This window comes from Rhagoletis pomonella, unplaced genomic scaffold (genome assembly GCF_013731165.1).
Source record: "Rhagoletis pomonella isolate Grant_MI unplaced genomic scaffold, Rhpom_1.0 Rhpom_scaffold_00004, whole genome shotgun sequence".
Taxonomy (NCBI): Eukaryota; Metazoa; Arthropoda; class Insecta; order Diptera; family Tephritidae; genus Rhagoletis; species Rhagoletis pomonella.
The window spans coordinates 53,671,640-53,683,710 of record NW_023458558.1 but is presented as its reverse complement, the minus strand read 5'-3'; the positions used below and the strand labels follow the sequence as shown (position 1 = coordinate 53,683,710).

At 36.4% G+C, this 12,071-nt stretch overlaps 1 protein-coding gene across 1 annotated transcript; it reads left to right on the top strand.

The window, feature by feature from the left end:
* Positions 1-2,550: 2,550 nt before the first annotated feature.
* On the top strand, positions 2,551-11,911 carry LOC118737785 (SPARC). The gene is made up of 5 exons (XM_036468541.1): positions 2,551-2,697; positions 10,550-10,736; positions 10,804-10,897; positions 11,002-11,612; positions 11,683-11,911. The coding sequence occupies exons 2-5, from the start codon at positions 10,584-10,586 to the stop codon at positions 11,740-11,742; spliced, it is 918 nt and encodes a 305-aa protein (XP_036324434.1). The 5' UTR covers positions 2,551-2,697; positions 10,550-10,583; the 3' UTR covers positions 11,743-11,911.
* The last annotated feature ends 160 nt before the right edge of the window (positions 11,912-12,071 follow it).

Here is a 12,071-nt window from a genome sequence, read left to right as displayed (position 1 = left end):
TCTCAATGGCCACTCTCATAATCCCAGGGGGCTACTCTGTAATGCGATGCGATAGGCAAATTCGTCGTAAGTAATACGCTGTGGCGATTGCCTATCGCATCGCATTACAGAGTAGCCCCCAGACATCTGGAAGGTGTGGAGAGTGGTCCCACTGCTCAAACCGGGGAAACCAGCCAACAAAGGAGATTCTTATCGACCGACAACACTCCTTTCGCCGGTAGCGAAGACACTAGAGGCCTTGCTACTCCCATATTTCACGAACCACTTGACCTCAGCGAAGCATCAGCATGGTTTCCTTAAAGTGCACAGTATTACAACAGCACTTAACGCCATAAACGTTCAGATAACACGTGGCCTTAACCGTAACCGTCCCTGTGAGAGAACTATTCTACTAGCGTTGTACCTGTCAAAGGCGTTTGGCACTGTCAGCCACTCCACGCTACTAGAAGATATAGAGGCTTCCTCTCTCCCACAGAGGCTCAAACGGTGGTTGGCAAATTATCTGAGTGGTCGACACTCGTAGGTAATGTTTAGAGACAAATCGAGCAAACTTAGGAAAATTAAACAGGGGGTTCCACAGGGTAGTGTCCTATCCCCGCTATTGTTGAACTTTTATATTTCAAAGCTCCCTCAACCACCAGAGGGAGTCACGATTGTCTCCTACGCCGACGATTGCTCGATCATGGCGACTGGGAATGGAATTGATGACCTGTGTTCGAAAGTAAACGGGTAATATCTCCGATCTTTATCGCTTCTTCACTGCAAAGTGTCTAGCCCTCTCCCCTACGAAATCCTCTGCGACCTTTTTCACCACCTGGAGTTCAGGCTACCGCTGGGAATTCACGTCGATGATACACCAATTCCGACAGCGAATAACCCCAACTCCCCCCCATACTCGGAGTAACCTTCTACAGTCTGCTCTCCTTTTCTGCGCACGCAACCGCTATTGTCAACAAAGTACAGAGCCGCAACAAGGTCCTCAAGTCGCTAGCCGGTAGTACTTGGGGCAAAGACAAAGAAACGTTGCTGGCAACATACAAGGCAATAGGCCGGCCGGTTTTAAATTACGCAGCACCAGTGTGGTCGTCGGGTACTAGTAGGATGCAGTAGATGAAGCTGCAGACGACGCAAAACACCGCACTACGGACAGCGACTGCATGCCTTCTGATGTCGCCTGAACACCACCTACACGACGAGGCGAAATTGCTCCCGATCAATGAGCATAATACAATGCTCTGTAAGCAGTTCCTTGTTGGGAGCCATAGACGTGGCCACCCAAATGGGCAGCTGCTCGCAGAAGAGCCCTCGCCCAGGCACGTCAGGAGGCATCTCTACGAACTGACGGACGAAGTCCAGAGGTTCATTAAACAACCTCTGGACCCGTCAGCTTATCGACAGGCCCTGACGAGTTATGTAGACTCCAGACCTGTGAATGCCGGGGAGACAAGAACCACAATTACCCAACTTTGCTCTGGCTACTGCAACAGGTTAAACTCATACCTGAGCAGACTAAACGCAGATGTACCAAATGAGTGTCCGGCATTCGGAGACACCTCATGACTCGAAACAACTCTTCGTATGCCCGGAAAACCCGACAACCCTAACGCCTTTGTCCATGTGGACCGACCCTATTGAGGCTGCACGCTTCTTGGGGTTGCCGTTAGTGGAACTTGACGGCAACGACTGAGATATTAACCGATCTGGACGGGGTTGTTGTAGCCGCTAAAACAACAACAACCTGGACGAAGGCGCAAAAGGTGCACTAGGTGTTGAAAGCTTTTGCAGCCTTCTGTTCACTCGACATTTGGCTTTGTCCGACGGAGGTTGCAGCGCAGACTGTCGAATAAAGTAGCTTGCGCATCCCTCAGGGCCCGAAGAAGCGCGGTTGCTGAAACAGATTTCGACTCTGTCGCCATGCTTCGTCAGGTTGGATAGTGACCTCACGGTTGACCAAAGCTTGCTTACATCAGGGATGAAGTTGCAAGTCTTCACTTCTTCCGCTTATGTGCATACGTTCACAAGTTACCGAATCTCCGTGTTGAGATCCCTAATGCGGGGATTTCCGGGATCGGAGATATTTGATTTTGTCCCTTTTTTCGGAAAAAAGAACACAGTGCGCGTTCAAATACCGCCGGTTTGTTTCCTCCTGACATAGTACAACGTTCGCCCATATTCCGCTTCATGATTGGTGTTGGGTTGCGATTCGCCTACGATCCTGCAACGCGGCAAGTTATGTATGTTAGTATAAATACCATCTGTGTAAAAACCATTTTCATTCGCTCTGCGCCACTTGCCAGCATTTCCAGCGGTGAGCTAGCGCACAAGCGTTTGGTTGTATGTACATACATACATACATATATACATATTTATGTATAATTCTTTAACCATTTGTTCGCATCCACATCTGTATCTGGAACTTGCATATACTATATGCACGAATAGCCCACAACACTTTCGGCTTTTGGGGCACACATAGTTGAAAACATGCAAACATAAGCATAATAATGCATCCTATGTACATGCATGTGGGGTACAGCCGACTTTCTTGTAGATCAGTCGCCTGGTGCTGTCCGAACTGTTTAGATCGTTTAATTGAAATATTTTCTATGCTGTTCAATTTATTTATTTTTACTTTTTTCTTTTTTTGCAATAGTGCTTTCCTTCTTATGGGAGCTATAATTTGTTTTTAGAAATCATGTAAGTAAATAAATATGTATGTATGTAGAAAAAAAATTTCCTAGCCGCAGCTTGTGAAAGCAGCGATCACATCTGGATGCATGTTGCATTTTATAATCATTACAACTGGAACATCCTTTGCGTTTAAATATAGTGTCGCTGCGTAATTTTTGGATGTACCCTGATTAAATACATATTTACATATACATATATTAACATATGTACATATGTATGTATAGTTGCGCTCACGCAAATAGCGCACTTTTATTTTTTGCAATATTCACAATGTTTTACGTGATACAATTTCTCATAAATTTTTTATAAAAATATATGTAGTAAGTAGATTCTAACCATATGAATCAAAGTATAAAAGTTTGTGCACAATTCAGGTAAATCTAACAAATTTCAAAAAAACTACATCAAAATTTCCAACTTTTTTATCACAATTTTTGGAAACTTTTTGGGTATGTACTTTTTCAGCGCGTTCACATTGGTAGTATAATAAAAAGCTAGCTTCAAGTCGCAAAAAATTACCGTTGCTTTTTTATATTTTTTTGTCTTATTTTCTTCAATAAAAAATCAATTAAGCTGATGCGTTTGATTACAAACTTTTTGAAATTTGATTACTTTTTGTGAGCTTTGAAAGTTTTTTTTATGTGGTTTCTGTTATGGATCAAACTGAATTTTGACCTTATTATTTTGACCATAAGTGTATGTGTATATAGAGTGCGATTTTTTGTTAGGGTGAATACATACATATGTGGATCTCCGCTAATTTTTGTGCTCTTAAACAATACAACATGTGCATTCGCCACTGTTTTAAGCGGAATGCAATGTACATGCAGTGCAATGAATTCATATCAACGTATATATATACGTAAATACATATGTGCAATTTAAGTATCAGTTACTTACAATGTAGTCATCGGCGCATAAATTTCTTTATATGCAAAAGTTTACACCAACAAATACATACATATGTACATATATACAAACGTGGCAGTCAAATATGGATGAATGGTGTTGCGTTTTTAATATTTGCAATGTTTTTTAAGCTATAATTTTTTCTTATATTTTTTTTATAAAAACATGGTTCATAGTTTAACAAAAACTATACAAATCACACTTTCAAACTTTATACAGAACTTGGAAAAATTCCACAAATTTTTATCTGATTTTCGAGCTTTTAAATCAGAATTTTTAGATATTTTTTGGGTATGCAGTTAACAAGCTTATAAAATTCTAGTAAAATAAGTGCAAGTTTTGAGCGCCTAAGAAATCGCATTGATTTTTAATAATTTTGTTTTTTTTTACAGCGTTTTGGACTTTTTTCCATATAAACATCACTTTTTTATGGAAGAATATGCGCAAGACCGTTTGCAAAAAATAATAAAAAAGGTCAATGCCAGTTTTCCTAAATTTCGCTATTTATATGAAAAAAAAACGTAAAAGCCGTCAGCAAAAAAAAAATAATAAATATTAATGCGATTTTTTAGCCGCTCAAGACTTGCACTTGTTTTACTAGAATTTTATAAGCTTGTTAACTGCATACCAAAAAAAAATTTCTAAAAATTCTGGTTAAAAAGCTCGAAATTTAAATAAAAATTTGTGGAATTAAAAACGAAACACCATTCATCCATTTTTGACCGCCACGTATGTACATGCATTGTACTCTAATGAAATCATCGCTAAAGCAGGGCAGAATTTTACTACGAAAAATAAGTGTAGCGAACTCAAAAGTTTCAGCTTACCAAGCAACATACATATGTACATTAGAGTGGTCCAAAATAATAAAGTCGGAACTTTAATGCCGCCACCCGCTAGGATTGTTCTGAACCGAAAATAAATATACCCCTATTTTTTCATTTTGAAATCAAAAAATATTTAGGGAGTGCTCACAGCGCTCAAAGTTTTCCATGTATTTTATATGGGGAAAAAACAAATTTTCGTAAAAATGGTATAAAACTCAATCAATAAAATCAATATTTTTCAATCGTAAACCGTGGTTCTCTTCAGGAGACTTCAAATATTAATAACCAATTGTTTACTTAACCATTTTTTATGATTAACGATTTTTTTATTGGACCCCCCATTGCATTTTCTAGAACCTACAAAATATAGTTACCATGAAAAAATTGTTAAAGGAACAAGAAAGAAAACTTTTTCCATCGAAAAATATTGATTTTCAAGAATTCTACCCTATTTCCACGAAAAGTTGTTTTTTCCCCATATAAAATACATTGAAAACTTCGAGCGCTTTGAGCACACCCTAATTTGTTTTTTTTTTTTCAAAATAAAAAATAGGGGTATATTTTTTTGGTATAGAACAATCCTAGGGGCTGGCGGCTTTAAAAATGCGACCTTATTTTTTTTACATACATTTTTGGACCACTTTATTGTACATACATACATACATATGTAAAAAGCCAAAACTTAAAATTGTATTCAAAATAAGAAGCAACTTAGTATTTCCCCATTCAATCCAATGATAAGTCCTAGAAAGAGTTAATTTTATATGGGCATCATCATCAAAGACTTCGGATCATTGGTTCATTCAACATTTTTTTTTTTATTTAAAAATACACTTTAACTAATAGTGATTAAGTTTCCTGTGATCAAATGATCGACTGAAAATTAAAAATTAGCACACATATGTAGGTCCCAATGTACATACATATGTATGTGCATGTGTACATGGCTTCGAAATCAAAAGAAATTGACGCGCACTACTCAATAATACCAGACACAAGGCCAAGAACTCAATATGTTTAGATTTTTCGTTTGGTATATACATTCATATACACTCCGCGTCTCTAAAATAGGTATGCCTCAAGCTTAATAAAAATTGTTGAATATAATTGTTATAAGGCCATAAAATAACAAAAACAAATAAGGCAAAAATAATATTAAAAATCATATTAAAAAAATCGAAATTGTAGGTTCCTAAATTAAAATAATATTTATCCTTCAATAGATAAAAACAGAATGCTGAAGCAGCAGGAATCATTCACTAACTCATGGGTTTTCTGCTAATTCCCGCATTTTTTTTTAATTACACTTTAGCTTTCATTCGCGCTGATGGGCTGTTATGAAAAATATCTACTACGAAACAAAAATGTACTCACAAAACCTTTACCATATTTATACATTTGGAAAAAGGGGCGCGTTCCCATAACAGCCTAGTAAACTTACAAGATTTGCACAGTTTAAAATTTTACGAGTTTATGTGAATTCCCTAAATGTCTTTTTTTACATTCTCTAAACCCATGTGTATAGAGTACTTTGTAGTCCATCTTGTGGTGTCATCAACACTAAAGTTTTTCATTAATTTTGGTCGACTATGTCGACAATAAGATGTTGACCTCGTAATGGACTTGTTATTTCAAGGTGTTTTCTTCATTTTCAACGCCTCATTCTTCAAAATGAGATTAAAACGAAGCTCGGATCTTGAGAAAAAATTGTATCTATTCAAGTGAAACGGAGTGTATATACATGTTAGTATATGCATAGCATGTACACACTTTCTTTAAAAAACCCCATACGTGCAAGCATATGTACATACAGACTAGAAATGTTAATCCTACTTTTTAAGGTCTCGAAGGCAAGAAATCCCGGGATTTTCGGGATATGTAATTTGTACTGATGGCAATAATAGAAACTCCTTTTCTTGACCAGTAATGACTATACTATTTATTTTTTTATTTAATAATTAATATTTTTTTATAAATGTCTAGCTCATTATACATATAAAACCGCGCGATAGTAAACTTTAAACACAAAACTCAATATATTCGCGAAACCCTGGGCCAAATATAGTAAAATTGCGTTTCTAGTTTTTCACTCTGACGTCAGTAATTCAAAAATAAATTTAAAAATTCAGAGAAATGTGCTTAGAGAAGAAGTGTGGGTGTAAAATTAATGAGGAAATCCTGTAGATATTTAAACAGATTCAAGTTTCTGGTGCAGAAGGGCTGGTAAATATTGAAAACGTCATTTTAAAATTTTATCCTTGAAATTTTGCAATATTTGTTTTTGAAAAAATTATATGTTAAGGGCTTATATAAATTCGATACAATCCTCGAATTTCATTCTTCTAACTATGTCAGCTTAAATATTACCTATTCATCCTTGTGAATCCAAAAAATTTAAATTTAAAAATTTTTGGAACTAATCATATCTATGACATTACAAAGTCCTTCAAAATAAATCATGCGGTCAAAGAGAAAAAATAAAAACGTCACTTTAAATAAAAAAGTAGTTTTCGAACCAGTTTATTTATTATTTATTTCATGGCAGGAGAGCTTCTCCAACAATATACAAGCAATTTTTTCGATTCAAATTGTTGAAAAGTATTGAATATCTAAATCCTGGAACTAATCCCGGGATCCCGGGATTGTGACAACGCCATCCCAAAAATCCCGGGATCGGAAAAAGCCGAAAAATTAACATCCCTAATACAGACATTTAGATATGTTATAAATAATGCAATGTACATAGTATATTCCATAAATGAAAGAAATAATTGATGACATACATACATATGTATGTACATATGTGCGCCGCCTGGAAACGATTTAAATTACAGCTGCAAAAATAAAGAGGCTGTGAAAATCAACACATCGATAGATTCATTAAAAAAGCATACACCTCGCTTCACTTGAATAGGCATATTATTTTTCTTCATCGGCGAAGCTGAGTTTCTTAGCTTAGCTGAGTTAAATCAGCTTGGTAAAAGCAAGTTTCTTATTTTTGGTTTGGTTAAAGCATCGAGTAGAGTTAAAGCATTGGTAGAAATTACTAAGTCGGTTACCGAAATGCACATACGTATTTTGACATAAGTGGGCGGTGCCATAACCATTTTCCGAAAATGTATGATCATCTTAGTTGCGTTCCAGATGCTCACGATATTCACGATATTCACGATTTGCAGGTTTTTTTTGCAGGAAAGCGTTCCAGGTGCCAAAAAACCTGTAAGTCAAACCACTTTTGTTAGAGTAACTTTCTCTCTCTCTCAGTCAGAAGTTGCAGGAGGTAGGTACTATGAAAAAATGGCTAATTAATAACTGGATATTGTTATTGAAAGTCTCCTGAAGAGAACCCATACCATTTCTACAATCCTCAAGGGTGAGAGCATACAAATTCCGACTTTACTTTTTCACATGCATTTTTGGACGTTGCTGGCTTAATTAACTGATCGCAAGTGTATGTATGCATGTATAAGTTTGCACTTTTAAAATTTGTCGAGCATAAACGATGCGCTTGAATCGAGACACAAGCTATGGATCCTCCAGTCAGCACAATTTTAAGAGCGAGATAATTAATGATCCAAAAGCTCGGCTTTGTTCTTCACCCACACATGTTTGTTTGGATTTAGCACAAATCTTTTGACATACATACAGTACATATGTATGTATGTATGTAAGTACATAAGCTTGAGGACAAGCGGTTATACATATATATTTATGTACATACATACATATCTGTCATAATATATATAGAAATGGCGGTCACAGAATCGGCGTTTTGAAACACAAGCGGAAGTTGGCGATAAGTCGAGGTGATAAGAACGTCGGGTCTTAAGCCAGCGAAATATATGTGGACACATGTACATACTTACATATATATGTATTTACTTACCCATAATGTAGGTAAATGTGGGCATATGTACATATGTATCTCTGTTAAATGTAAGAGTATTGCGGCATTAATTTAATGTGGGCGGCCGCTGTGGTGTAGTGGTTAGAAGTGCGCAGTACCATTCCACAGGTTCTGTGGCCGAGCCCCCATTTTGAAATTAGGGAAAAACCGGATAATACAGTGAAAATGCTTATGTTGGTATTAAGTCATGACGAACACGTAATTTTTAAGCAAAAAACAAAACTGACTTAAATTCTCATATACAAATTTATGAATATCGTTAATCTTCATGATCAAATGATTGGATATAAACCCAATCAGTATGGGACCACATCGGAGGTACCACATTTCCGTTAAAAATAATAATTACAGAAATCGCTTAATGTGGTCCAAAGTTATGCGGTAACATACATAATAAAAAATATTCCGACGAATTGATAACCTTCTTCTTTTTTTGAAAATTGAAAAATTAAATTTTTTTTTTTTAATTACAATAAAACTATTAACAGTAAGGATACATACATATGTATGTAGCTATTATTAACACAAGAGAAAAGCAAAACTTTGAACTTAAAGTTTATTTTATATTTAAAGTAAAACATAAAAATTGGAGAAAAGTTCGCGTTTAGCTAATTTTATTTTTAACCGACTTCACAAAATTCGTCGGATTTTAAAATAAAATAAAAAGGAAGAAGGAAGGAAATGGTTGGACACGATTAAGATTGCTAATAAGACTAACCCAACGAACACAGTCTCTAACGTAAGAGAAATTTGTATTTCTAAATTAGATAACTAGGGTAATTCTCTAACCGTTCTCGAGTCGATGACTAAGTTAGAGAACTATATTAGAATTCGATTCGAGAACGATTAGAGAAACAACGCAAATTCAAATAAGCAATATTCCAAATGAATGAACCATAAATTATTTTTAAGTTCAAATAATTCATTATTATTTTGTTGCAAATACATTTAGTACATATTTTACAAACAAAGCTTTTCTTTTGATAAAGCAAAACAGTAGTTTGAAATTCAATTTCGAATCCTATTAGAGATCAACATTAGCATTCGATTAGAGAATTAATATTTTATCGAGTCGAGAACTAAGTCCCATTTTTGTTGAGATCGCTATGATTCTCGATAGTTTTTCGAGTCGTTCTCTAACGTTTGAGATTGGAGAATGTGGCTAGTTCTCCAATCATTCTTTAATCGATAGCTAACCTCAATGTTTGCTGGAAAGATTCACATTAAGATTAGGATTGGGATTCAAATTGAGGTTAAGGCTAAGATTGAGATTGGGATTGGGATAAGGATTCAGATGAAGATTAAGTTTGAGGTTAAGCTTAAAATTAAGAAAAAGACCAAGGCGGTATTAATATTAAGATTTTTTGTTAGAAAAAAATTGTTTCATGGACCTGGCGGAGTGTGAATTAAACTTAGTGATAGATTTCAGGAAACATGGTACAATTCGGAAAAATGTCAGAATGGGCGGGTTAGGGGCTTAAAAATTGAATTTCGGGATTACCGGGAGCAGGATTATGATTTTTATTCCGTGCCCATCTCTAGCGTTGTTCTTATGGCACTGGTAATGTCCATGTATGCTAGTCGTTGAAGTTTGCTCAGCTTTGCCTAAGCGGACTTGACTTCATTTTGGCCCTATCTGATTCAGAATAAGTTCCTCTCCCTTTTCTTTCAGTCTCTCAGACGAAAACCCATATTGAATCCACCTGCGTTTTTGTTAACACATTACAGTTTTATCAATCTGCACAGAAGTATGTTAAGTGATCCACTTGTCTTAGAGCTTCCGAACCAATTTATGTATTTTAATAAAGCGTATATTTAATAAGTCGTAAGAGTTTTAAAGACACAATCAGAGAACTCATTGTCAATTGCTTAATTTATTTCTATATGTATCACCAAAATTTATAAATAAATTAAATCCATTCGCAAGACTGATAGTATTAAAAAATAAGTTTAAAACCCCACAAACGTTTAACGAGGTCATCCAAAAGTATGCGCACTTAGAAAAGAACCGATTTTGTTTTTATGGTACATACATACATATGTATGTACATATGTATACGTATGTAAGTAAGCTTGGCTTATCTCGTCGTCGTCTAACTTCTACCATTGTCGCCAATCAAAGGCTCTCGTAGTATTTTAGTCTGATTTTTTGAATATTCTAAGCTAAACAGCGCAACTAGAAGGTTCACATTTACATTTGTTTTTTTTTTTGCAGTTTTGAGTAATCACACAGCACACGTTACGCAACCATGAAGTGGGCAATGCTGCTCGCTGCGGGCCTTCTCTGCCTGATGCCAATGCACGCAGAGGAACTGTCCGATAGTGAATTCGACCTGGACGATCTTGCCGACTTTGACGAGAGTGCAGAGGAGTTGCTGCGTCAATTTGAGGAGAAAAACTTGGTAGGCACAATGCGGAGGAATACGTATACCAGTATCAAATACATATATCAAGTTACTTTAATTTTAGAACAATGATTTAGACCGTGAAAATGAGCTCGCTTCTAAATTGGCAGCCGAGGCTGTAGATCAACAGAATAACATTTTGAACCCGGTTGTTGAAAGTGAGTATATGTACATATGTATGTAGCTCTTTATCTACACAGTAGCGTCTTATCAACAAGCGAAAATACTTACATACATATATTTTTTTCAATTCTGTACTCAGTTGACCCATGTGAGAAGATGCATTGCGGCGCCGGTCGTGTATGCCAATTGAATGGCAATGAAGCTAAATGCGTCTGCATACCTGAGTGTCCGGAAGAGCCCGAAGCGCGTCGTCACGTCTGCACTAACCATAACGAAACTTGGCCATCGGATTGTGCTGTCTATCGGCAAAGATGTCTGTGTGACACCAAAGCGGCCGGTTGTCTGAACCCCGAAAATAGCCACGTACACATCGACTACTATGGTCCATGCCATGAAAAACGCGAATGTTCCGAAGAGGATATGAAGGATTTCCCACGTCGCATGCGTGACTGGCTTTTCAACGTGATGCGCGATTTGGCCGAACGTGATGAACTGACAGAACATTATATGCAAATGGAATTGGAAGCCGAAACCAATATGACCCGTCGTTGGGCCAATGCAGCAGTTTGGAAGTGGTGTGATTTAGATGGTGACACCGATCGCTCTGTGTCGCGTCACGAACTGTTTCCCATTCGTGCGCCATTAGTTAGTCTAGAGCAGTGCATCGCACCATTCTTAGAATCCTGTGACTCGAATAATGATCATCGCATCACTTTAGTCGAATGGGGTGCTTGCTTGGAATTAGATGAGGTATGTAAAATTGTGTAAATGGAAAATTGTTGAAAGTTCACCATAATTTTTTCTACTATTATGCTTTTAGACCGATTTAAATGAGCGTTGTGACGACATTCACAGAAGTACTCCCATTTTACTTGGCTAAAAATCGTTGGATGAAGGACGATTTCTTTAATAATACTTGAAGCTTTATTTACCGTATCATTACTAAACATTAGATGTGCACTCATATAGTTTTGTGTACGGTCAATGCTTATCACCAAAAATTGAGATTTTAGTTTAAATGTAAGCGAAATAAACTTTTTTTAAATGTATTTTAGTAAAAGCTTTAATTGATCAATACCAGCGGATAGTAAGTGCATATCCTTATTAATAAAAAATAGTTTCACTTCCCTTTCCGGAATTTTGAATACATACATACATACACACATAAGTGTGTACATACATACATATGTGTGTACATACATACATATA

What these genes read in the sequence shown, in the direction of transcription:
- LOC118737785 (XM_036468541.1), top strand. Translation starts at nt 10,584, where the DNA reads ATGAAGTGGGCAATGCTGCTCGCTGCGGGCCTTCTCTGCCTGATGCCA. An exon ending in AATTTGAGGAGAAAAACTTG is followed by an intron (nt 10,737 to 10,803) that starts GTAGGCACAATG and finishes CTTTAATTTTAG; the next exon opens with AACAATGATTTAGACCGTGA. An exon ending in CTTGCTTGGAATTAGATGAG is followed by an intron (nt 11,613 to 11,682) that starts GTATGTAAAATT and finishes TTATGCTTTTAG; the next exon opens with ACCGATTTAAATGAGCGTTG.